Source organism: Netta rufina (genome assembly GCF_964035555.1).
Source record: "Netta rufina genome assembly, chromosome: Z".
NCBI classification, from domain to species: Eukaryota; Metazoa; Chordata; class Aves; order Anseriformes; family Anatidae; genus Netta; species Netta rufina.
In genome coordinates this window covers 78,284,836-78,311,937 of record NC_140126.1, presented here as the reverse complement: position 1 = coordinate 78,311,937, position 27,102 = coordinate 78,284,836, and the positions used below count along the sequence as shown (strand labels likewise).

Below are 27,102 nucleotides of genomic sequence, written 5' to 3'. Positions count from 1 at the left end.
TAATGATTTAAAAAACTAGGTGATGAGGTGATTCCTGCACCTGTTTGAGCCTCTGGTGTGGGTATAATAAGGGATTGTCCCCAGAATTAGCGATGACAGTGAAAGGTGAATTAACAAAATCTTTGGTGGAGAGGGAAACTGCTAAAAAAATCCATTCCCCTTTTAATTCTCCAGTATGGCCAGTTACAAGTGTTAAGGACATGATGGCTTACAGTAAACTACAGAAAGTTGAATGCAGCTACTAAGCCATTGACTGTCACAGCACCCAGTCTGTCTGACATACCTAATCTGCTCAATACAGCAGGATTTAAAGGATGGCTGTCGTTGGTGTTCGAGATATCTTTTGGTCACATTACCATGGCAGGGACAAGACAAATTTGCTTTTCCTTTGGAAGTAATAGAGCATTTTTTTGCTCATTTACCCCAGAGGTTTAAGCACAGAGCTGCACCAACACATGCTGAATTGTCTAAGACATTAGAAGAAGTAAGGTTACCTGCTGGAATCACATTAATTCGATAGGGAGCTATTGAGTGGGGGCAGTGATGAGCAGCAAGTACAAGAAGGAGTGGGCTTCCTCATAGACAGACATATGCCAGCAGTACTCGTATTTGCTACCCACTCTCACAACTGCATCTGTGGTTCAAGAATTAAATTGCCAGTGCAGGGCCCAGAGGCAGACAGGACTGTTCTTTATGGACACGAATTGTTAAAACATTCCTAACGAGGTTTAACAAGAGCAAGGGTAGAGTCCTGCACCTGGGAAGGAACAACCACATGTATCAGTCCAGGCTGGGGGATGACCTGCTGGAGAGGAGCTCTGAGGAGAAGGACCTGGGGGTCCTGGTGGACGACAGGTTGACCATGAGCCAGCAGTGTGCCCTCGTGGCCAACAGGGCCCATGGGATCATGACGTGCATGAAAAGGAGCGTGGCCAGCAGGGCAGGGGAGGTGATCCTCCCTCTCTACTCTGCCCTGGTCAGGCCTCACCTGGAGTACTGTGTCCAGTTCTGGGCTCCCCGGTACAAAAAAGACAGGGATCTCCTGGAAAGAGTCCGGCGGAGGGCAAGGAAGATGATACGGGGCCTGGAGCATCTTCCCTATGAGGAAAGGCTGAGAGACCTGGGTCTGGTCAGCCTGGGGAAAAGAAGACTGAGGGAGGGATCCTATTTATGTTTATAACATGGCCAACCTCTCTTCAGTGGTTTGTGAGGACTGGACAAGTGGCAATGGCCACAAAATGGAGCCCAGGCAGTTCCACATGAGTATACAAAAGAACTTCTTCATGGTGCGGGTGACGGAGCACTGGGACAGGCTGCCCAGGGAGGTTGTGGAGTCTCCTTCTCTGGAGATATTCAAGGCCCATCTGGATGCCTCCCTGGGCAGCCTGCTCTGAGGAACCTGCTTTGACAGGGGGCTTGGACCCGATGACCTCTGGAGGTCCCTTCCAACCCCTTCAATTCTGTGATTCTGTGAGAAGAAAAAGATCAGGCTACCAGGCTAGCAGGTCTGTATCTGAGATCTCAAATTGTACCTTCATCCTGATGTTGGTGATGCTCCTGGGGAGAGGTTACCAGCACCACCACCGAGGACCTTCTTTTCCATTTTCAGTTCTTATTGCAGAGGTATCTGAGCCTGTTGTCCTTTACTAGAGATCTGCTCTTTCTGCAGGGTGAGAAACTCTTTTGGTAGTTGTTCTGCTCTGGTCATCTGCCTTGGTCATCCTAGAGTTTCCAGCATTCCTTGGGTGGTTTTGTCCTTCAGCAGTGGTACACATGGACCCAGGAACTTACTTCTGTGCCACAGGAGTGGTTAGAAACGCTTGGAACGGACCAGACCACCGTGATGACAGAGCGTATTTTCATTTGAACTCCTTTGCAAGGACTCCTTTAAGGCTGGCAGGAATCTCGTGGAGCTGTGGCAAGTCCTGTACCTGTGGAATAACAACCCCAGGCACCTGGACATGCTATGGGCACCCTGCTGGAGAGCAGCCTGGCAGAAAATGACCTGAGGTTCCTGGTGGACACCACGTTGAACATAAGCCAGCAGTGTGCCCATGCAGCAAGGAAGGCTGATGGCTGGCGAAGCCCTGTGTGAAGCTGGAGAGCTGGGTCCTTTTCTGGGCTGTGGGGTTCTTGGCTGTAGCCTTAGCAGGCCTTAATCCACCGACACATCCAGCCGTCCTGCAGTGATGTGAGAGGAAGAGTCCGGGGACTCGCTGGGCTCTGACAAGTTGTCTCTTACTGCAGAACCCCTTATCAGGGGGGTTGGTCAAGAAGCTTTATGTATCCACTTCTGTTCCCCACCACAGATTGAGAAATGGTAATTCTTAGCATGCCAAAGATTTTGAAAGTACTTAAATTATCTCATAAATGTGAAATTTATGCAGCAGTTCAGGTCACCGGATGCGAGGAGTGTCTGAGCCTGTTGCTGCCATCGGCGGGAGGCAGAGAAACTGCGTGCGTGAGGTGCGAGCAGGTGGATGACCTGGTCTGCATGGTGGCGGAGCTCAAGGAGGAGGTGGAGAGGTTGAGGGCCATCAGGGAGTGTGAGCGAGAGATAGACTTGTGCAGTAACTCCCTGCAGGGCCTCAAGGAGAGGTACCGAGGTGAGACTCCTCAAATGGGGGTGGACCCCCTGCCCTGTAGCCGTCGGCAGAGGGAGGGAATCTGGGAGTTGAGGAGGAATGGAAACAAGTCCCTGCTCGACATCGCAGGCGATGCCCTCCCCTTGCGGCCTCGCCTTCCCAGGTGCCCTTACACAACAGGTTTGAGGCCCTGGAGCTCGACAGACCAGTAGCTGAGGAAGAGGTAGCAAGTGTTCCCAGGAGGATGCCTAGGGCGAGGAGGTCGACTCCACGCCTCAGGACTGCCTCCACCAAGAAAGACAGGAGGGTTATTGTTGTTGGAGACTCTGTTCTTAGGGGAGCAGAGGGCCCTATTTGTCGGCCTAACCCTACCCGTAGGGAAGTGTGCTGCCTCCCTGGGGCCAGGGTCAGGGACGTTGCCAGGAAGCTTCCCAACCTGGTACGCCCCTCTGACTATTATCCTCTTTTGGTAGTCCAGGCGGGCAATGACAACATTGAGGAGAGAAGCCTGAAGGCTATCAAACGAGACTTTAGGGGGCTGGGTCGGTTAGTGGATGGAGCGGGAGTGCAGGTGGTGTTTTCATCCATCCCTGCGGTGGCAGGGAGGGGTACAGAGAGGACACGGAAAGCCCACCTGTTAAACACGTGGCTCCGGGGCTGGTGCCAACGCAGCAATCTTGTTTTTTTCGATCATGGGGCACTTTACTCAGCACCTGGCCTGATGGCCTCAGACGGGTCCCTATCTTTTATGGGAAAAAGAATCCTGGGCCAGGAGCTGGCAGGGCTCATTGAGAGGGCTTTAAACTAGGTAGGAAGGGGGATGGGGCTGAAGCAAGGATTGTTGGGGCTGTGCCAGGGGGAGCAATGGCAAGGCCGGGGGATAAGGTAATGGCCCAGCTGAAGTGCATCTACACCAATGCGCGCAGCATGGGTAACAAACAGGAAGAGCTGGAAGCCATCGTGCAGCAGGCAGGCTACGACTTGGTTGCCATCACGGAGACGTGGTGGGACCAGTCTCATGACTGGAGTGCTGCAATGCCTGGCTATAAGCTCTTCAGAAGGGACAGGCAGCACAGAAGGGGTGGTGGTGTGGCTCTCTATATTAGAGAGCCTTTCGATGTTGTAGAACTCGAGGCTGGGAATGACAAGGTCGAGTCCCTTTGGGTTAGGATCAGCAGGGACAACAAGGCTAGTGTCCTGGTCGGGGTCTGCTATAGACCGCCGAACCAGGATGAGGAGACTGATGAGGAGTTCTACAGGCAGCTGGCAGAAGTTGCGAAATCGTCAGCTCTTGTACTCGTGGGGGACTTCAACTTCCCTGACACATCCTGGAAGCACAACACAGCCCAGAGAAAGCAGTCTAGGAGGTTTCTGGAGAGCGTGGAAGATAGCTTCCTGACGCAGCTGGTTAGTGAGCCTACCAGGGGTGGTGCCCCGCTAGACCTTCTCTTCGCAAACAGAGAAGGACTGGTGGAGGATGTGATTGTCGGGAGCTGTCTTGGGCAGAGTGACCACGCAATGGTGGAGTTCACTATTCTTGGCGAGGCCAGGAAGGGGACCAGTAAAACCGCTGTATTGGACTTTCGGAGGGCTGACTTTGAGCTGCTCAGGACACTGGTTGGTGGAGACCCTTGGGAGGCGGTTCTGAAGGGCAGAGGGGTCCAGGAAGGCTGGGCGCTCTTCAAGAGGGAAATCTTAATGGCGCAGGAACGGTCTGTTCCCACGTGCCCAAAGACGAGCTGGCAGGGAAGAAGACCAGCCTGGCTGAACAGAGAATTGTGGCTTGATCTTAGGAGAAAAAAGAGGGTTTATAATGTTTGGAATAGTGGGCAGGCCACTAGGGAGGACTATAAGGATGTAGCGAGGCTGTGCAGGGACAAAATTAGGAAGGCCAAAGCTCATCTGGAGCTCAATCTGGCTACTGCCGTTAAAGATAACAAAAAACGTTTCTATAAATACATCAACACAAAAAGGAGGACTAAGGAGAATCTCCATCCTTTACTGGATGCGGGGGGAAACTTGGTGTAGTGGGTTTACGTGGCACGGTTTTGGTAGCAGGGGGCCATAGGGGTGGTTTCTGTGAGAAAGATCTAGAAGCTGCCCCATGTTTGGGAAGGGCCCCATTGTTTTCCCGAGCTGAGCCAATAAGCGATGTTGTTTTGCGCCTCTGTGAGAGCATATTTAAGACAGGGAAAAAAACGCTGCACCTCACAGCAGCCGGGAGAGTCAAGGGAGTGAGGAACAGCCTTGCAGGTGCCAAGGTCAGTGTAGAAGGAGGGGGAGAGGTGCTCCAGGCGCCGGAGCAGAAGTCCCCTGCGGCCTGTGGTGAGGAGCATGGTGAAGCAGGATGTCCCCCTGCAGCCCATGGAGTACCACGGTGGAGCAGGGTCCCCCGCTGCAGCCCGTGGAGGAGACCACGGTGGAGCAGGTGGCCCTGCACCGACGGAGGCTGCCACCTGTGAAAGACCCCTGCCGGAGCAGATTCCGGGCCGGACCAGTGGCCCGTGGAGAGGAGCCCACGCAGGAGCAGGTGACCTGGCAGGAGCTGCTGCCCGTGGGGGAGCCAGGTTGGAGCGGTTTTCTCCTGAGGGATGGACCCCGTGGTACGGACCCATATCTGGAGCAGTTCTGGAAGCGCTGCTGCCTGTGGGAAGCCCACGCCGGATCAGTTCATCAAGGACTGCATCCCGTGGGTGGGACCCCACAGCACAAGGGACGAGAGTGACCGAGAAGGAGCGGCAGAGAAGAAGCGCTGTAGACTGACCATAACCCCCATTCCCCCGTTCCCCTGCGCCGCTCGGGGGGAGGAGGTGGAAGAGGGTGGATGGGGGGAAGGTGCTTTTGGTTTCTTTCCTTTGTTTCTCACTTGTCTAGCTTGTTAGTTAATAGGCAATAAATCTTACTATCTCCTTATGCCGAGTCTGTTTTGCCCGTTACAATAATTACTGAGTGATTTTCTCATCCTTGTCTCAACCCTTGAGCCCTTTTCACATATTTTCTCCCCATTCCTCTTTGAGGAGGGGGAGTGAGGGAGCGGCTGTGGTGGAGCTCGGCTGCCCACTCGAGCGGAACCACGGCACTTAGTTACAAGAGATGAGGAAAAGGCGGAGGTGCTCAATGCCTTCTTTGCCTCAGTCTTTAGCGGCACTACCGGTTGTTCTCTGGATACCCAGTACCCTGAGCTGGTGGAAGGGGATGGGGAGCAGGATGTGGCCCTCGCCATCCATGAAGAACTGGTTGGTGACCTGCTACGGCACTTGGATGTGCACAAGTCGATGGGGCCGGATGGGATCCACCCAAGGGTACTGAGAGAACTGGCAGAGGAGCTGGCCAAGCCACTGTCCATCATTTATCAGCAGTCCTGGCGATCGGGAGGTCCCAGTTGACTGGCGGCTAGCAAATGTGACGCCCATCTACAAGAAGGGCCGGAGGGCAGAAATTACTTGATTTTCACACAAGGTGGTCAACACTGTGCATATGAAGGCATGTGGACTAAAGGTTTTCTCTTTTTTCCTTACAGTGCTCGCAGCAACGCATTTTGAGCCAACATTTGCAAGAACAGCCTTCCTGTGTTTCGATGAACCAGCTTTCAAAGCCAGATTTTCAGTTAAGATTAGGAGGGAACCAAAGCACCTTGCGCTGTCCAATATGCCCCTTGTAGGTGGATACATTCAATGTTGTGCTGTTGCTTGATGACCTTTAAAAAAGAAAGTAAAAGGAGAAGAGAATACCTAGGAAGTTGCTGTTCATGGGAATATTGACCTAAAGATTGTGTCAGTTCTTTTCTGAGAGTAAATGATTGCTGGTGGTGTTGGTACACAGTTATAAAGGAATGCAACAGATGTTGCATCCTAGGGGTTCCTGTTCTCTGCAGTGGTTTGAGAACAATGTAATCTCGCTAACCTTTATTTTACTCATAAAATGCTTTCAGTCTTTGTCTTAGATTTTAAGAATTAATATTAAAATGTATCTGAATACAGACACAATATTATTCAGGACCGTATAAATATATATATATATATATATTAAACAACAACAACAAAAAAGGTTATTTTGGCCTTCAAAAAATGTCTGTGAAAGTGGAGTATGTGTAATACCTACAGATATGGTTTGCAGTTACAAATATGTAGGCGTATGTAGGGTGGGTCACATGTCATACATTTGGTCTTACTCTGTGCATAAGAGATTCTTCACAAATTCTTCTGCATTATTGATTCGTGATTTGCCAGGAAACTAACCCTTATAAATGAGGGAATAACGCCTCCCCATACACCAAGTACATTTCAAAAAAATGAAGTCTTTTGGAAGTTGGTCAAAAAGAAACTAACAAACAAACAAAACAGTTCTTGCATTGAAAAGTGGATAAAATAATGAATGAACGGTGGGTGCCAGTATTAGTATTCCAATGTGGCTAAATATACTCCAAGTCTAAGTTACTTACCTGAGGCGAATCAAAAGGGAAAACTCTAACAGGCGACTCATTTTGTCTTGAAATAGATATCTGAGAGAGCTGAGTCATTGTTTGGAGTAATTTATTTCTCTCATGTGTAACAAGTGATTTAGACAACTACTGATCAACTCAAGTGTGATCTTAATTAGATCGACGTGCTGGCAGACACTGAGGAAAATTAAAGCTTTTGAATGAGTATCTTTATCTAGTTTTAGCAACGTTGAAGTAACACTTACGAGTGAAACTACCTGTATGTTTCTGTTTTCTTTGTGTGGGGACGGGCTGGCACAAGGTTGACTTCTTTCCAACTTGTCTTTGAAATTGTCTTAGTGAAACTGAAAAGAAACACATTGATTTTTGGTGCCAAAGTCCTTAGAGGTACTACCGGATGATGAGCTGTGCTTGTCTTTTTTTAGATGAAGACTGTGAATGTAAATTCATGGCTTGTTGAAGACCATTTTGATACCAGTGTCAAGATGAGTACCTACCTCGTGGCCTTTATTGTTTCCGATTTCAAGTCCATCAGCAAAATATCCAGCCATGGAGTTAATGTAACTATTCTGATTTTCTAAGAGCTTATTTTATAACAAAATCTATATGGAAACATATAGTGTACTTTCAAGCTAAATTGTTGGACTTATACATTGTGAAGTTTTACATGAACGAGAGGAGAGAAAAACGTTGGCTTTGTAATTGGATTATTAGTTTGCATTAAGACTAATTTTACTAATTCCAAAAGTTTTTGGTAATATGCTTTCTTTTTATATACTTACATGCATTGGTAATGTTGTTTCAAGTAAGACTGTTTGATTAAAAGGAAATTAAATATAGTTTTATTGGAGAATCAGGAATAAAACAGAACAGTGGTAGTTAAACAGCTCTGTCTTGGTAGGGGATGGAAGGTATAGATGTCCTTTTACAGGCATAGTGGTTCTGGAGGATAAAGTAAAATTCTCATTTCTAATTTTGAACATATCTGTATCTGGATTTTTTAAAAGTAACTTTTGTATGAAAGCTGTTAGGTATGTGCTCTTCTGTCACTTTTCATGACCACTCACGTACCTATGTTAAAGAACAAATTCTGTAAACTTTTGATGCTGGCATTTAAATACTGCCTGCTTGTTTACTGTAGATTTCTGTATACACGGTACCAGAGAAGATCCACCAAGCTGATTATGCCCTGGATGCGGCAGTAAAACTTTTAGACTTTTATGAGGATTACTTCAGCATTTCATATCCCTTACCTAAACAAGGTAAGTGTTACCTAATTTAATGAATTCAAGAATAGCATTAAGAATAGAGAGTAAAATTGCGTAAAATCAATGAGTTAGGTAAGACTGGGACAATTTTGGCTCCCATGTTTTTAAACTGTCTGCTTCATGTAACTTAAGAGTATGTTGAAAAGCTTCACTGAGAACGGAAAATCCTTCTATAGAGAACTTTTTAAAGGTATGTTTTTGCTGTTACATTTAGGAGAAGCCTTAAAGAAGGTGTGATGTGGGAGCTGTTGTGAAGTGGGATGAGCAGGTGACTGGGTTCTTTACTGGGTCAAACAATCCTAGCAGTTTATTAATGCTTCCCTCCTCCCCTCCTCCTTCCTCCCCCCTCCACCAGATTTAGCAGCTATTCCTGATTTCCAGTCTGGTGCTATGGAAAACTGGGGATTGACCACATATCGGGAATCCGCATTGTTGTATGACCCTGATAAATCCTCAGCATCTTCTAGACTTTGGATTACTGTGATAATAGCTCACGAACTGGCTCATCAGGTGAGATTTAGGAGCAACAATAAAGGATCAGAAGGGACCCACAGAGTGGTCACAGCTGTGTGGATGGAGAGATATTTGAGAATATAGACTGAAAAGAGCTGTTTCGGTTTGAGGGTGTCCATCCCTGAATCACGCGACTGTTCCCAATAAAGTCTCGTTGGGCTTCATAGACATGCAGGGCTGTAACCCAAATCTGTATAGTTCAGTAGCTGTAGTGCTCTGGGGACTTTGCACCATTGCTAACCCTCGAAATTAATTGCAAGCCATGAATATAGGTAAAAAAGTTAGGAATTGTTACACGTTTATGCGTGGCTCTCCTATCAAACCTGGTTTATGTATAAAGTTTCATGGAATTGTAATGGAAACCCATGCTGTAGAGTATTACCATTAAAATAAGAAATGAAATAGAAAGAGGCCAGAGTAAGCTGCATTACTACAAAAATGTGCCTTAAATGTCAGTGCCATGCTATAAATTCAATTTCATATCAGTCAGTAGCAGCTTTTGTGAAAAACTGTGTAATTAAATTAAAATTGTTGTTGCTGTTGTTTCAGTGGTTTGGCAACCTAGTTACCATGGAGTGGTGGAATGACCTGTGGTTAAATGAAGGGTTTGCAAAATTCATGGAGTTTGTGTCGGTCAACATTACCCATCCAGAACTGAAAGCTGTAAGCAGCATTTACTGTATTTTTATTCTATATTTGCATTCTAATTCCACTAATTTGTAAGGGTGAAGGCCAAACATGTTTTTGCTGTGAAATAGTTTTTGATTTCCCTTTGAAAGAACTGTCTGATCTTAACTCGAAGGGTAAGAATATTGATTTTATTGTATCTAATTATTTCAAAAACTGGTGATGGAAGTTAATGATTGCAATCAAAGTATATTCTCTTTTCAAAAGCTATTTAGACTTCGGAAAGTATAAAGGCATTGCTAGTTAGTCAAGGGAGGTGATTGTCCTGCTCTACTCTGCGCTGGTGTGGCCTCACCTCGAGCACTGTGTGCAGTTCTGGGCACCGCAGTACAAAAAGGATGCCAAACTGTTGGAGAGTGTCCAGAGGAGGGCTACAAAGATGGCGAAGGGCCTAGAGGGGAAGACGTATGAGGAGAGGCTGAGGGCACTGGGCCTGTTCAGCCTGGAGAAGAGGAGGCTGAGGGGGGACCTCATCGCGGTCTACAGCTTCCTCACGAGGGGGAGTGCAGAGGCAGGCACCGACCTATTCTCTGTAATCACCAGTGATAGGACCTGCAGAAATGGTGTCAAGCTGTGGCAGGAGAGGTTCAGGCTCGACAACAGGAAGAGGTTCTTCAGCGAGAGGGTAGTCGCACACCTGAACAGGCTTCCCAGGGACGTAGTCACAGCACCAAGCCTGTCGGAGTTGAAGAAGCGATTGGACTGTGCTCTTAGTCATGTGGTCTGACTTTCTGGGTAGACCTGTGCGGTGCCAGGAGTTGGACTTGATGATCCTTATGGGTCCCTTTGCCTCTCTATATCCCTTCCCTTCCCTTCCCTTCCCTTCCCTTCCCTTCCCTTCCCTTCCCTTCCCTTCCCTTCCCTTCCCTTCCCTTCCCTTCCCTTCCCTTCCCTTCCCTTCCCTTCCCTTCCCTTCCCTTCCCTTCCCTTCCCTTCCCTTCCCTTCCCTTCCCTTCCCTTCCCTTCCCTTCCCTTCCCTTCCCTTCCCTTCCCTTCCCTTCCCTTCCCTTCCCTTCCCTTCCCTTCCCTTCCCTTCCCTATAAAGCTCTGGAATGAAACCAAAGATATGTTTGGCTTTCCTTATGGGATTTCAACATCATGTAGAATGGACTGAAATATGAACTAATAGGAATTCAGTAGTCACTAAGCAAAATTTGGTAGTAAGAATCATTTTTGTCTCCTATTAGGAAGATTATTTCTTATCAAACTGTTTTGATGCCATGGAAGTGGATGCATTAAATTCATCACATCCTGTGTCTACTCCTGTGGAAGATCCAGCTCAAATTTTAGAAATGTTTGATGATGTTTCTTATGTGAAGGTAAAATCTGTAACTGATTTCATTCTCAGTTGTACTGATTGTACTATACGTCTGCATTGTACTGATTTCAGTCAGTCCTTTATACAAAACATCCCTGAACCGTGGTGTTAATATACTTTTTAATGTTGTTTTGATCTTTATATTCTATCTCAATCCTAGTCCAAAACTCCTGCATGTAGTTCAAATTGTGGTTTCCTGTTCCATCTATAAAAAGAGGAGGTTTTTGCCCCTTCTTATCTATTGTGTATCAATTTAAACATTAAAACATTATTTTAGGTGCTTAAGCCAACCAGCGTTTTTCATTGGAGCCTGCTCTATATAGTAATTGAAAAAATAATAGCATATTTTACTCAATCCAAAATATATTTAAGGAAATAAGGAAAGCCAAATTACCGTTTAAATATATATAAAACCCAATTATTTCTCATCAGACAGACATACAAAATTGAACTGCTGTTTAGGTTAGCCTGCTGAAAATTTTCTGAAAGAAGCATCTTGCTATCTAGGGAGTGGTTTTGTAAACATTTTGTCACACTTTTTTTCAGGGATCCTGTATATTAAATATGTTGAAGGACTACCTGACTGATGATGTTTTTAAAGCTGGACTTGTGCAGTACCTGCAGAAGTACAGCTATCAGAACACAAAAAATGAAGATTTGTGGAACAGTATGACAAATGCAAGTATTTCTTATTCTCTCTTTTTTTTTTTTTTTTCTTTTAATTTTTTTCCCCCAAATTTCATAGCTTTTTGTGAATAGTGTGTTTTTGTAGTATATTAATGAGGCCCGTGACCAATACTTATGGTAATGATATCAAAAACAGATGACCAACACTTTCTTCTACAGATTTGTCCCACAGCAGGTACTGATAAAAGTGAACAACAAGGTGATGGCTTTTGCAGAAGGAACCAACAGTCATCTTCAAATGCAGTAAGCATCTAGTTTTTTACTCATCAGTATTTGAGAGTTTGGTATTTATCTGAGTCCTCTCGTGTTACTATACTGTGCTGTGGCATCGGTTTGTGTACAGACAGAAATCCTACCTCTGTGCCTAGGGCTGACCGGAAAACAGCACTATTTAAAGAGATGTCACTAACTATGTAAAAGTGTCCCGAAAAAGAACAGCCAGAGTTGTCACTTATATCCCATGTTCCAATGTAAACTTAACTATGCCGAGGTTACAAATTTACAGCAGTTTTTATGAAGTTCTTAGCTACTAAATTCATTGTCTATGCACTCCATCTTCCTCCTCTTCTTACGTATCCAAGCTTGTCCATGATTTTTATTGCAACTTTTTCACCGTTAGAAGATGTCGTCCAAGCTTTACCTTTGCAAACCCACCTAAAATTGAAAACACGGACATTTAAGCATGGCACCCAACGGGAGGGAGGGAGGGAAGGAGGGAGGGAGGGAGGCGCAGCGGGGCGGCCATGTTGGGAGGGTCGGCGCTGCTGCTCTGCACCCTGCGGGGTCTGGGGGAGGGTGGGGAAGGAGGAACATGGTGATGCGCAAGGCCAGGGGGCCTGAGGAGATGGATCTGTGGGTCCTGAGCGAGTGGGCAGGCATTGCCCATCACCAGGCTGGGCAACCAGATCCAGTGGGTGGCACCCCTGGCCATGGCAGGGGGAGTGGAACTAGGTGGTCTTTGAGGCCCCTTCCAACCTGAGCCACTCGACATTTCTATGACTGTAGGATTCCGTGATTCTATGAAGAAGACCAAGACACTGTCTGTGGCAGGGTCACAACTCTTTATTGGGATGACAACCACATTTGCCCTGCTAAAGGCGCGGGGGCCTCTTGCAGGGCTGGGGAGAGTCCGGGTCGCTGTCGGCTCTCCTCTTCGGGGGGCGCCGCGGCCCCCCAGGTGAGCTGTCCCTGCCCTGGCCAGGAGGAGAGGGCCCGTGGCTTGTGCCCGGCACCGCAGCCTGTTCTGCTTCCTCCTCTTCAGGCTCTGAGAAGAGCTCCTCCTGCTCCTCAGGGATGGGTGCAGCGCGCGGCTGGCCAGGACCCCCAGGCAGGGCGGCACTGGAGGTGCTGGGCAGCTCCTCGATGTCCGAATCCTCCGCGCTGCTGGAGGAGAGCAGGCTGGTGACAGGAGTGTCCCGGGGGGAGGCAGCAGGGCTGGGGGTGGCCTCCAGGCTGTCTTCGGGCTCCCAGGTGTCTTGGGAGCCCTCGAGGTCCACCTCAGGGCCGTTGTACACGTAGAGCTGGCTGGCAGGACGCGGTTCCAGGAAGCCCAGCTCCTCGAGGTACTCCTCGCTGCACGTCTCCTCCATGATGGAGATGAGCCGCTGCACAAAGCTCACCGTGTGGCCCTGCAGCAACGGCTGCAGCTCCTGCACCAAGGCGTGCTCATCGAGCCCACAGCGGCACAGCCAAGCGACGATGTTGGCCTCCAGCATGTCCTGGTCCCACCAGGCAGCGTCGAACAGCTCCCTGGCTTGCTGGCGCACCCAGGAGCGCAGCGGACCCAGGACTTCTAGGTGCTCCCTGAAGAGCTCTGCCCATTCCTCGGGCGGGAGGCCTCTCACGGCAGGCTGGGGCATGGGCTCTGCAGCCCCCTGCTCGTCCTGGGGGCTGTCGTCTTGCGCCTCTGCATCGGGGGCCACCTGCACCTCCAGGAAGTCGTCTTCCGCCCAGATGGAGTAGCGGATGGAGGTGATGTGCTGCCTGCAGAGGGGGCAGGTGCTGCTTCTCTTGGCCCAGCGCATGATGCACCCGAAGCAGAAGTGGTGCACACAGGGGAGGACGTAGCTGGGCTCCTTGGGGACCCCCTGGCACACAGGGCAAGTGATGTCCTGGGCCTCACTTGCCATGGTGTCGGCTCGCTGCAGCGGGCTGGGGAGAGCTGCAGATGGGGAGCTGCTTCCCCTGGCTGGCACCGCTGCGACAGCTGATGTGCGCTGCAAGAAGGAGAGAGGTCAGGGTCAGTGGCTGAGCCAGGGCAGGCAGCGGCAGTGCCCCGGCCCCTCAGCAGGACAAAACCCCAAGCCGAGCCCCGGGGCACGTGTCCCCGCACAGCTCACCTGCACTGCTGCGAGCACTCCCTCCACAGCCCCGGCTGCCTGAGCCAGGCAGGGCCGGGGAAACGCAGGCACTGGCTGCGGGGACGGGCACCGAGAGCAGTTGCCGACGGCCCCACAGCACAGCTCCAACAAATCTCCCAAGAGATCCTTGCTCGGCACTCCAAGCCTCGCACACACGCTCAGCGGGAGTCCAGGCACGAGCCAGGCTGGGCCAGGCTCTGCCGGCGCCCCAAGATAAGCAGCAGGGGCCGTGAGGTCACAGCCCATTGCTGGCTGACCTCACAGCCCATTGCTGGGTGACCTCAGAGCCCAGCGCTCTGGGTGACCCCCAAAAACCAAAGCACGTGTCTGAAAGCACTTGCCAGACATTTGGTGAACCCCGGCAGCTTGGCTGCCATGACCACTTCACTGGGAGGCCTGTTTCAGTGGCCAAGCCCCGTGTTGGTGTACAATCTTCTCCTCGCCTGCAGCCAGACCCTCCACTGTCCCATCTCCTTGCCATTCCCTCGAGTTTTGTCAGTGGCCCCAGAGAGCAGAGCTCAGCGCCAGCCCCTCTGCTGCCCTGCTGAGGAAGCTGCTGGCCGCCATGAGGCCTCCCCTCAGTCTCGTGCAGGCTGAGCAAACACGCGGACCTCATGTGCTCCTCATCCATCTTACTCTCCCGATCCTTCACCACTTCGAAGCCCTCCTTTGGACACTCTCCAATAACCTGATGTCCTTCTGTTAGTGTGCTGCCCAAAAGTGCACCCAGGACAGGACTCGAGGCGCTGCTGAAAGAGCGCAGAGCAGAGCACAGCAATCCCTGCCCCCGCCCAGCGGGCGATGCCGTGCTGGAGGCAGCCCAGGATGCTCTTGCCCCTCCTGGCTGCCAGGGCCCCTGCTTGAATCCCGTTCAACTTGCCATCGACCAAAACGCCCAGATCCCTCTCTGCAGGGCTGCGCTCCAGCCTCTCGTCCCCCCGACTGTCCATACAGCCAGGGTTGCCCCTTGCCAGGCGTGGAATCCCTCACTCGCTCTTGCTAAACCTCATATGCTTGGGGATTGCCCAGCTCTCTGCTTTGTCAAGGTCTCTCTGCAAAGCCTTCCTCCCCTCGATGGAGTCAGCCACTCCTTCCTGTTTAGCATCATGCCTAAACGGACTCCATATGTCCTCAAGTCCTAGGGGGGCTCCCGTGGGGAAGGGGGCTGTTCCTCCTCAACAACCACTACATGTTTTGATGCCCTGCTTCCCAGGACATGGCTGAACATGGCTCGTTGATGGGAAGTAGAGAATATTTCCTTTTCCTTCTCTCTGCGCTTCCCCGCGGACTTATTGTTTCTTTTGTTTCTTTTTCTCCCCATTCCCCTGCCCTTTAATTCAACCATTCTCATCTCCAGCCTCTTTGTGCTGTATTTTCTCCCCCAATTTAATAATAGCCACTCTTCTGGGTTCGCAATAAGTGAACTAATTTTAATTCCTACCTCGCTTTTTTAATTATTTTAAAACAGCATCAGCAAGGTCTGTGGGACACCAGAACACCCTTATATAACACCCAAAGAATTGCCATCTCCCTTTGGCGATTTGTACCACTGTGCCTGCTGTTTGTCATCATCGCACCATGCCCTGCTGAGATAGCTTGGCTTTGTCTTGCTGCCCTCCTTGTAGTTACGAGAGGGCTGCTCTGAGGCTCCTCTGCAGTCTGACCAAACATCTTTGCCTCAGCCCCTCCTCACTGAGCAAGGGCCCCAACCCCTGAGCATTGTGAAATTGCTTACAATGCATTTCTAAGGATCTCCCTAATGGGTTTTTGAAGACAAGATTGAAATTCTTCCTCCGTGGAAAGGAACCCATGATGGAGCAAAACACAAGTTTTCATACAAGCATGTTGGACGTGCTTATGGTTTATCTCATTTCTATGTCTCAGAGAGTTGCTTGTTCGGCTAACAATTTGACCTCTTTGAAAGCGTTTGTCCTGACCGTCTCTCAATTGTTTGCCAATGCCTCCTGCTGGCCACTGGCTGCCGCTGTTTGTCTAGGTAAAGAACAGCTGGTTGCACACGCACCGTCAGTTTTAAGCATCTCTGGCAAAGACGTGCATGCCTGATGTAGCTTTGCATATTTAAGAAGAGATAAAAGTGTAGCTTCCACTCAAGTGAAAAATCTCATCTGCACACAGCCTTTCCTATGTGAGTTCAGAACCTCTCACCAAGGAGGGCCGAGATGCTGAAGTTGCTGAAGTTGTGTGACTTTCTCCGTTTACTCACGGCAACATTTAGCCATGATGCTAACTAAAATACAAAATGTGAAATCTTGGATAATTAGGGACTCCGCCTGCGGCATATCACAACAGTGTCATGGTCAGATGTGTCTCGGTGAGACAACCTGAAAGCCTCATGCTTGAATGTAGTGCGTGTTCTTTCAGTGCATCGCTCAGCCAGGCTATAAAATAAGCGTGGGGGAATTACTTTTCACAAACTTTGAAAGAAGTGAATCAGTTCCTGTCCCATTGGAATATAAATGTCAAAAGCTGAGCTGACTAGCTGTAGAGGAATTGTACCAATGTGTTAGTGGTGATATTCTAACCTGGTAGAAGGGACTTACAAGATGAGGTGGACTCCGGCCTTAATGTGAAGCTGAAAATTGTCCTTTGGAATTTATTTTTTTTTTATTCTACTGTATAGAATGAAGACTTGGGATAAAATCTTTCACATAACTGTAGCAGAAACAGACTTTTAAAGTATGTGTTCTACTTAAAATGGATAAATTTTGGAGTAAACATTGTTGTTTGTTTGTTTGTTTGTTTGTTTGTTTGTTTTTGTTTGTTTGTTTTTCAGTTACAGGAAATACAGGAAATAATCTGAATAATCTACTCACAGGAGGAAACAGCTTGTCCAATTAAGTTTTGGCATTTACACCGGCCTTTACTAGGGGACTTCTATTGCCTTATAACTTATTCAGGCTAATGGTATTATGCTGCAAACCTGGCAAGCATTTTTCTTGCAGTCCTCATAGCAGTTGTGATACTGAAAATCACACCAAATGTTGATTAAAGAAATTTTTCTTGTTGTACTCCCAGCCAACTTGCTAGCAGGCAGCCTGGAAAGAGGAAAGAACTCGACTCCGTGTACGCACTACGCAGAAACAACTAAAACATTGGTCTGTTATCAGCACTACTTCCATTAAAAATCTAAACATAGCACTTACATGAGCTACTATGGACAAAATTAAATCTATCACAACCAATCCAGCACATACAGGATCAATGGTGGTCTGTCAAACCTTCCTGGCCCTGAGTTGACCATGAGGGTAATGATTGAAAAAACTAGGTGATGAGGTGATTCCTGCACCTGTTTGAGCCTCTGGTGTGGGTATAATAAGGGATTGTCCCCAGAATTAGCGATGACAGTGAAAGGTGAATTAACAAAATCTTTGGTGGAGAGGGAAACTGTTAAAAAAATCCATTCCCCTTTTAATTCTCCAGTATGGCCAGTTACAAGTGTTAAGGACATGATGGCTTACAGTAAACTACAGAAAGTTGAATGCAGCTACTAAACCATTGACTGTCACAGCACCCAGTCTGTCTGACATACCTAATCTGCTTAATACAGCAGGATTTAAAGGATGGCTGTCGTTGGTGTTCGAGATATCTTTTGGTCACATTACCATGGCAGGAACAAGACAAATTTGCTTTTACTTTGGAAGTAATAGAGCATTTTTTTGCTCATTTACCCCAGAGGTTTAAGCACAGAGCTGCACCAACACATGCTGAATTGGCTAAGACATTAGAAGAAGTAAGGTTACCTGCTGGAATCACATTAATTCGATAGGGAGCTATTGAGTGGGGGCAGTGATGAGCAGCAAGTACAAGAAGGAATGGGCTTCCTCATAGACAGACATATGCCAGCAGTACTCGTATTTGTTACCCACTCTCACAACTGTTTGCACTTGCTGGCAGTTGTACTGATTATTGTGCTAAGAAGCTACCCATGAATGGCCAGGGGTATATTCCGAACATAGAGTCAACAAAATATCAACATAATATCAACAAAATTCTCAAATTCACCTTTCCAACCAAATGGCACAAGCATAACACTAGTACTACAGAAAGTACAAATGAGAATTTTGAGTACAACGAGACCTGGACAGGCTGGAGAGCTGGGCAGGAAGAAACCAAATGAGGTTGTTCGAAATGGCTCAGTCTTCAAAATAGGATTAAATAAAAAAATAGGATTTATTAAAAGAATGGAGGTAAGCAAACAGCGCTGGGTTCACAGGGAGTCTCCGCTCCACCAGGACGCACACCAGTTACATCACGTAGCTGATTTTTATGCTCCTAGACTAAAACATATTCATTACTACTTCTAAAAAAAACAGGTTATTATAATTAGCTTCCGGGGTCCAGTCCCTCCTACTAGAGCATGCGCATCAGTCTCCGGTGGTCCCTCTGGGGGTCTCTAGGGGTTTTTCATGCTGAAGGCTCGTAGTCTTCCTCTCCAAGACTTTTTCTTGTCCTTCCCCTTTGTACTCCTTGGCACCGTGTCAAGTTTATACAGCATCCCCTGCAGGTCTTGTCTCCTAGCCATCCTTCAGTTTCTTTTTTTTCTTCTTCTTAATCTCTTGGCCACCTGGCCAGATATCAGAGGCCTGCACAGTATCCCATAACAGTCACTAGTTGTTATCAGTTGTTCTGAAACCCCCAGGCATCAAAGACTTCATACAAACACAAACAGCTTTCTTATTGACACTTCACTAGTAATTAAAACATTCCTCACCAGCCATTCACGGGGACAGTCACACCTATAGCAGTGTTAAGTTAATCTCGAAGAAGACAAAAAAAAGGCTGTAACTGTTAGAAATAGAAGTCTGGAATAACAAAGGCAAACAGGTTCATAAATTTGAGGAGTATTTTCTGAAGACTTGATAAATTGACTAGAATGAGGGGGAGACTGGGACACACTGCATCTGTGGTTCAAGAATTAAATTGCCAGTGCAGGGCCCAGAGGCAGACAGGACTGTTCTTTATGGACACGAATTGTTAAAACATTCCTAACGAGGTTTAACAAGAGCAAGGGTAGAGTCCTGCACCTGGGAAGGAACAACCACATGTATCAGTCCAGGCTGGGGGATGACCTGCTGGAGAGGAGCTCTGAGGAGAAGGACCTGGGGGTCCTGGTGGACGACAGGTTGACCATGAGCCAGCAGTGTGCCCTCGTGGCCAACAGGGCCCATGGGATCATGACGTGCATGAAAAGGAGCGTGGCCAGCAGGGCAGGGGAGGTGATCCTCCCTCTCTACTCTGCCCTGGTCAGACCTCACCTGGAGTACTGTGTCCAGTTCTGGGCTCCCCGCTACAAAAAAGACAGGGATCTCCTGGAAAGAGTCCGGCGGAGGGCAAGGAAGATGATAAAGGGCCTGGAGCATCTTCCCTATGAGGAAAGGCTGAGAGACCTGGGTCTGTTCAGCCTGGGGAAAAGAAGACTGAGGGAGGGATCCTATTTATGTTTATAACATGGCCAACCTCTCTTCAGTGGTTTGTGAGGACTGGACAAGTGGCAATGGCCACAAAATGGAGCCCAGGCAGTTCCACATGAGTATACAAAAGAACTTCTTCATGGTGCGGGTGACGGAGCACTGGGACAGGCTGCCCAGGGAGGTTGTGGAGTCTCCTTCTCTGGAGATATTCAAGGCCCATCTGGATGCCTCCCTGGGCAGCCTGCTCTGAGGAACCTGCTTTGGCAGGGGGCTTGGACCCAATGACCTCTTGAGGTCCCTTCCAACCCCTTCAATTCTGTGATTCTGTGAGAAGAAAAAGATCAGGCTACCAGGCTAGCAGGTCTGTATCTGAGATCTCAAATTGTACCTTCATCCTGATGTTGGTGATGCTCCTGGGGAGAGGTTACCAGCACCACCACGGAGGACCTTCTTTTCCATTTTCAGTTCTTATTGCAGAGATATCTGAGCCTGTTGTCCTTTACTAGAGATCTGCTCTTTCTGCAGGGTGAGAAACTCTTTTGGTAGTTGTTCTGCTCTGGTCATCTGCCTTGGTCATCCTAGAGTTTCCAGCATTCCTTGGGTGGTTTTGTCCTTCAGCAGTGGTACACATGGACCCAGGAACTTACTTCTGTGCCACAGGAGTGGTTAGAAACGCTTGGAACGGACCAGCCCACCGTGATGACAGAGCGTATTTTCATTTGAACTCCTTTGCAAGGACTCCTTTAAGGCTGGCAGGAATCTCGTGGAGCTGTGGCAAGTCCTGTACCTGTGGAATAACAACCCCAGGCACCTGGACATGCTGTGGGCACCCTGCTGGAGAGCAGCCTGGCAGAAAATGACCTGAGGTTCCTGGTGGACACCACGTTGAACATAAGCCAGCAGCGTGCCCATGCAGCAAGGAAGGCTGATGGCTGGCGAAGCCCTGTGTGAAGCTGGAGAGCTGGGTCCTTTTCTGGGCTGTGGGATTCTTGGCTGTAGCCTTAGCAGGCCTTAATCCACCGACACGTCCAGCCGTCCTGCAGTGATGTGAGAGGAAGAGTCCGGGGACTCGCTGGGCTCTGACAAGTTGTCTCTTACTGCAGAACCCCTTATCAGGGGGGTTGGTCAAGAAGCTTTATGTATCCACTTCTGTTCCCCACCACAGATTGAGAAATGGTAATTCTTAGCATGCCAAAGATTTTGAAAGTACTTAAATTATCTCATAAATGTGAAATTTATGCAGCAGTTCAGGTCACGGGATGCGAGGAGTGTCTGAACCTGTTGCTGCCATCGGCGGGAGGCAGAGAAAATGCGTGCGTGAGGTGCGAGCAGGTGGATGACCTGGTCTGCATGGTGGCAGAGCTCAAGGAGGAGGTGGAGAGGTTGAGGGCCATCAGGGAGTGTGAGCGAGAGATAGACTTGTGGAGCAACTCCCTGCAGGGCCTCAAGGAGAGGTACCGAGGTGAGACATCCCAAATGGGGGTGGACCCCCTGCCCTGTAGCCATCGGGCAGAGGGAGGGAATCTGGGAGTTGAGGAGGAATGGAAACAGGTCCCTGCTCGACATCGCAGGCGATGCCCTGCCCTTGCGGCCTCACCTTCCCAGGTGCCCTTACACAACAGGTTTGAGGCCCTGGAGCTCGACAGACCAGTAGCTGAGGAAGAGGTAGCAAGTGTTCCCAGGAGGATGCCTAGGGCGAGGAGGTCGACTCCACACCTCAGGACTGCCTCCACCAAGAAAGACAGGAGGGTTATTGTTGTTGGAGACTCTATTCTTAGGGGAGCAGAGGGCCCTATTTGTCGGCCTGACCCTACCCGTAGGGAAGTGTGCTGCCTCCCTGGGGCCAGGGTCAGGGACGGTGCCAGGAAGCTTCCCAACCTGGTACGCCCCTCTGACTATTATCCTCTTTTGGTAGTCCAGGCGGGCAATGACAACATTGAGGAGAGAAGCCTGAAGGCTATCAAACGAGACTTTAGGGGGCTGGGTCGGTTAGTGGATGGAGCGGGAGTGCAGGTGGTGTTTTCATCCATCGCTGCGGTGGCAGGGAGGGGAACAAAGAGGACACGGAAAGCCCACCTGTTAAACACGTGGCTCCGGGGCTGGTGCCAGCGCAGAAATCTTGTTTTTTTCGATCATGGGGCACTTTACTTAGCACCTGGCCTGATGGCCTCAGACGGGTCGCTATCTTTTAGGGGAAAAAGGATCCTGGGCCAGGAGCTGGCAGGGCTCATTGAGAGGGCTTTAAACTAGGTAGGAAGGGGGATGGGGCTGAAGCAAGGATTGTTGGGGCTGTGCCAGGGGGAGCAATGGCAAGGCCGGGGGATAAGGTAATGGCCCAGCTGAAGTGCATCTACACCAATGCGCGCAGCATGGGTAACAAACAGGAGGAGCTGGAAGCCATCGTGCGGCAGGCAGGCTACGACTTGGTTGCCATCACGGAGACGTGGTGGGACCAGTCTCATGACTGGAGTGCTGCAATGCCTGGCTATAAGCTCTATAGAAGGGACAGGCAGCATAGAAGGGGTGGTGGTGTGGCTCTCTATATTAGAGAGTCTTTCGAGGTTGTAGAACTCGAGGTTGGGAATGACAAGGTCGAGTCCCTTTGGGTTAGGATCGGCAGGGACAACAAGGCTAGTGTCCTGGTCGGGGTCTGCTATAGACCGCCGAACCAGGATGAGGAGACGGATGAGGAATTCTACAGGCAGCTGACAGAGGTTGCTAAATCATCAGCTCTTGTACTCGTGGGGGACTTCAACTTCCCTGACATATCCTGGAAGCACAACACAGCCCTGAGAATGCAGTCTAGGAGGTTTCTGGAGAGCGTGGAAGATAGCTTCCTGACGCAGCTGGTTAGTGAGCCTACCAGGGGTGGTGCCCCGCTAGACCTTCTCTTCACAAACAGAGAAGGACTGGTGGAGGATGTGATTGTCGGGAGCTGTCTTGGGCAGAGTGACCACGAAATGGTGGAGTTCACTATTCTTGGCGAGGCCAGGAAGGGGACCAGTAAAACCACTGTATTGGACTTTCGGAGGGCTGACTTTGAGCTGCTCGGGACACTAGTTGGTGGAGTCCCTTGGGAGGCGGTTCTGAAGGGCAGAGGGGTCCAGGAAGGCTGGGCGCTCTTCAAGAGGGAAATCTTAATGGCGCAGGAACGGTCTGTTCCCACATGCCCAAAGACGAGCTGGCAGGGAAGAAGACCAGCCTGGCTGAACAGAGAATTGTGGCTTGATCTTAGGAGAAAAAAGAGGGTTTATAATGTTTGGAATAGTGGGCAGGCCACTAGGGAGGACTATAAGGATGTAGCGAGGCTGTGCAGGGACAAAATTAGGAAGGCCAAAGCTCATCTGGAGCTCAATCTGGCTACTGCCGTTAAAGATAACAAAAAACGTTTCTATAAATACATCAACACAAAAAGGAGGGCTAAGGAGAATCTCCATCCTTTACTGGATGCGGGGGGAAACTTGGTGTAGTGGGTTTACGTGGCAAGGTTTTGGTAGCAGGGGGCCATAGGGTGGTTTCTGTGAGAAAGATCTAGAAGCTGCCCCATGTTCGGGAAGGGCCCCATTGTTTTCCAGAGCTGAGCCAATAAGCGATGTTGTTTTGCGCCTCTGTGAGAGCATATTTAAGACAGGGAAAAAAACGCTGCGCCTCACAGCAGCCGGGAGAGTCAAGGGAGTGAGGAACAGCCTTGCAGGTGCCAAGGTCAGTGTAGAAGGAGGGGGAGAGGTGCTCCAGGCGCCGGAGCAGAAGTCCCCTGCGGCCTGTGGTGAGGAGCATGGTGAAGCAGGATGTCCCCCTGCAGCCCATGGAGTACCACGGTGGAGCAGGGTCCCCCACTGCAGCCCATGGAGGAGACCACGGTGGAGCAGGTGGCCCTGCACCGACGGAGGCTGCCGCCTGTGGAAGACCCCTGCCGGAGCAGATTCCGGGCCGGACCTGTGGCCCGTGGAGAGGAGCCCACGCAGGAGCAGGTGACCCGGCAGGAGCTGCTGCCCGTGGGGGAGCCAGGTTGGAGCAGTTTTCTCCTGAGGGATGGACCCTGTGGTACGGACCCATATCTGGAGCAGTTCTGGAAGAGCTGCTGCCTGTGGGAAGCCCACGCCAGATCAGTTCATCAAGGACTGCATCCCGTGGGTGGGACCCCACAGCACAAGGGACGAGAGTGACCGAGAAGGAGTGGCAGAGAAGAAGCGCTGTAGACTGACCATAACCCCCATTCCCCCGTTCCCCTGCGCCGCTCGGGGGGAGGAGGTGGAAGAGGGTGGATGGGGGGAAGGTGCTTTTGGTTTCTTTCCTTTGTTTTCTCACTTCTCTATCTTGTTAGTTAATAGGCAATAAATCTTACTATCTCCTTATGCCGAGTCTGTTTTGCCCGTTACAATAATTACTGAGTGCTTTTCTCATCCTTGTCTCAACCCTTGAGCCATTTTCACATATTTTCTCCCCATTCCTTTTTGAGGAGGGGGAGTGAGGGAGCGGCTGTGGCGGAGCTCGGCTGCCCACTCGAGCGGAACCACGGCACTTAGTTACAAGAGATGAGGAAAAGGCGGAGGTGCTCAATGCCTTCTTTGCCTCAGTCTTTAGCGGCACTACCGGTTGTTCTCTGGATACCCAGTACCCTGAGCTGGTGGAAGGGGATGGGGAGCAGGATGTGGCCCTCACCATCCATGAAGAGCTGGTTGGTGACCTGCTACGGCACTTGGATGTGCACAAGTCGATGGGGCCGGATGGGATCCACCCAAGGGTACTGAGGGAACTGGCAGAGGAGCTGGCCAAGCCACTGTCCATCATTTATCAGCAGTCCTGGCTATCGGGGGAGGTCCCAGTTGACTGGCGGCTAGCAAATGTGACGCCCATCTACAAGAAGGGCTGGAAGGGCAGACCCGGGAAACTACAGGCCTGTCAGTTTGACCTGAGTGCCAGGGAAGCTCATGGAGCAGATCCTCCTGAGAGTCATCACGCAGCACTTGCAGGGCAAGCAGGCGATCAGGCCCACTCAGCATGGGTTTATGAAAGGCAGGTCCTGCTTGACGAACCTGATCTCCTTCTATGACAAAGTGACACGCTGGGTGGACGAGGGAAAGGCTGTGGATGTGGTCTACCTTGACTTCAGCAAGGCTTTTGACACCGTCTCCCACAGCATTCTCCTCAAGAAACTGGCTGCTCTTGGCTTGGAGTGGCGCACACTTCGCTGGGTTAGAAACTGGCTGGATAGCCAGGCCCAAAGAGTCGTGGTGAATGGAGTCAAGTCCAGTTGGAGGCCAGTCACTAGTGACGTCCCCCAGGGCACGGTGCTGGGGCCGGTCCTCTTTAATATCTTCATCGATGATCTGGACGAGGCATTGAGTGCACCCTCAGTAAGTTTGCAGATGACACCAAGTTAGGTGCGTGTGTTGATCTGCTTGATGGTAGGAAGGCTCTGCAGGGGGATCTGGATAGGCTGCAGCGATGGGCTGAGGTCAACTGCATGAAGTTCAACAAGGCCAAGTGCCGGGTCCTGCACCTGGGGCGCTTATTGCAGAGCTACAGGCTGGGAGACGAGTGGTTGGAGAGCTGCCAGGCAGAGAAGGACCTGGGAGTGATGGTGGATAGTCAGCTGAATATGAGCCAGCAGTGTGCTCAGGTGGCCAAGGAGGCCAACGGCATCCTGGCTTGTATCAGGAACAGTGTGGCCAGCAGGGCTAGGGAGGTGATCGTCCCCCTGTACTCGGCTCTGGTGAGGCCGCACCTCGAGTACTGTGTTCAGTTTTGGGCCCCTCGCTACAAGAAGGACATTGAGGTGCTTGAGCGGGTGCAGAGAAGGGCGACGAAGCTGGTGAGGGGCCTGGAGAACAAGTCCTACGAGGAGCGGCTGAGGGAGCTGGGCTTGTTCAGCCTGGAGAAAAGGAGGCTCAGGGGCGACCTTATCGCTCTATACAGGTACCTCAAGGGAGGCTGTAGCGAGGTGGGGGTTGGCCTGTTCTCCCACGTGCCTGGTGACAGGACGAGGGGGAATGGGCTAAAGTTGAGCCAGGGGAGTTTTAGGTTAGATGTTAGGAAGAACTTCTTCACTGAAAGGGTTGTGAGGCGTTGGAACAGGCTGCCCAGGGAAGTGGTGGAGTCACCATCCCTGGAAGTCTTCAAAAGACGCTTAGACGTAGAGCTTAGAGATATGGTTTAGTGGGGACTGCTAGCGTTAGGTCAGAGGTTGGACTCGATGATCTTGAGGTCTCTTCCAACCTAGAAATTCTGTGATTCTGTGATTCTGTGATATTATTATTTTTATATTATATATACTATATTATTATATTATATATTATTATATATATATTATATATAATAGATATTATACATATTATTATATTATATGTATATTATATATAATATATATTATACATATTATATATATTATATATTTAATATATTATATATATAATATATTAATATATATTAATTATTATTAATATATATATTTATATATATATATTTTTATATATATATTAAACAACAACAAAAATAGTTTATTTTGGCCTTCAAAACATCTGTGAAAGTGGAGTATGTGTAACACCTACAAATATGGTTTGCAGTTACAAATATGTAGGCGTATGCAGGGTGGGTCACATGTCATACATTTGGTCTTACTCTGTGCATAAGAGATTCTTCACAAATTCTTCTGCATTGTTGATTCGTGATTTGCCAGGAAACTAACCCTTTTAAATGAGGGAATAACGCCTCCCCATACACCAAGTACATTTCAAAAAAATGAAGTCTTTTGGAAGTTGGTTAAAAACAAACTAACAAACAAACAAAACAGTTCTTGCATTGAAAAGTGGATAAAATAATGAATGAATGGTGGGTGCCAGTATTAGTATTCCAATGTGGCTAAATATACTCCAAGTCTAAGTTAGTTACCTGAGGCGAATCAAAAGGGAAAACTCTAACAGGCGACTCATTTTGTCTTGAAATAGATATCTGAGAGAGCCGAGTCATTGTTTGGAGTAGTTTATTTCTCTCATGTGTAACAAGTGATGTTTAGATTTAGACAACTTCTGATCAACTCAAGTGTGATCTTAATTATATCGACGTACTGGCAGACACTGAGGAAAATTAAAGCTTTAGAATGAGTATCTTTATCTAGTTTTAGCAACGTTGAAGTAACACTTACGAGTGAAACTACCTGTATGTTTCTGTTTTCTTTGTGTGGGGACGGGCTGGCACAAGGTTGACTTCTTTCCAACTTGTCTTTGAAATTGTCTTAGTGAAACTGAAAAGAAACACATTGATTTTTGGTGCCAAAGTCCTTAGAGGTACTACCGGATGATGAGCTGTGCTTGTCTTTTTTTAGATGAAGACTGTGAATATAAATTCATGGCTTGTTGAAGACCATTTTGATACCAGTGTCAAGATGAGTACCTACCTCGTGGCCTTTATTGTTTCCGATTTCAAGTCCATCAGCAAAATATCCAGCCATGGAGTTAATGTAACTATTCTGATTTTCTAAGAGCTTATTTTATAACAAAATCTATATGGAAACATATAGTGTACTTTCAAGCTAAATTGTTGGATTTATACATTGTGAAGTTTTACATGAACGAGAGGAGAGAAAAACGTTGGCTTTGTAATTGGATTATTAGTTTGCATTAAGACTAATTTTACTAATTCCAAAAGTTTTTGGTAATATGCTTTCTTTTTATATACTTACATGCATTGGTAATGTTGTTTCAATAAGACTGTTTGATTAAAAGGAAATTAAATATAGTTTTATTGGAGAATCAGGAATAAAACAGAACAGTGGTAGTTACACAGCTCTGTCTTGGTAGGGGATGGAAGGT

At 48.8% G+C, this 27,102-nt stretch overlaps 1 protein-coding gene across 1 annotated transcript; it reads left to right on the top strand.

Annotated features, from left to right (window-relative positions):
* Positions 1 to 1,966: 1,966 nt before the first annotated feature.
* LOC311221541 (endoplasmic reticulum aminopeptidase 1-like) lies at positions 1,967 to 11,754 on the top strand (the record flags this gene model as incomplete). The annotated part of the gene is made up of 9 exons (XM_084305603.1): positions 1,967 to 2,048; positions 6,106 to 6,242; positions 7,452 to 7,586; positions 8,168 to 8,288; positions 8,650 to 8,804; positions 9,357 to 9,470; positions 10,682 to 10,813; positions 11,359 to 11,490; positions 11,659 to 11,754. The coding sequence occupies 9 exons, from the start codon at positions 1,967 to 1,969 to the stop codon at positions 11,752 to 11,754; spliced, it is 1,104 nt and encodes a 367-aa protein (XP_084161729.1).
* Positions 11,755 to 27,102: the final 15,348 nt, after the last annotated feature.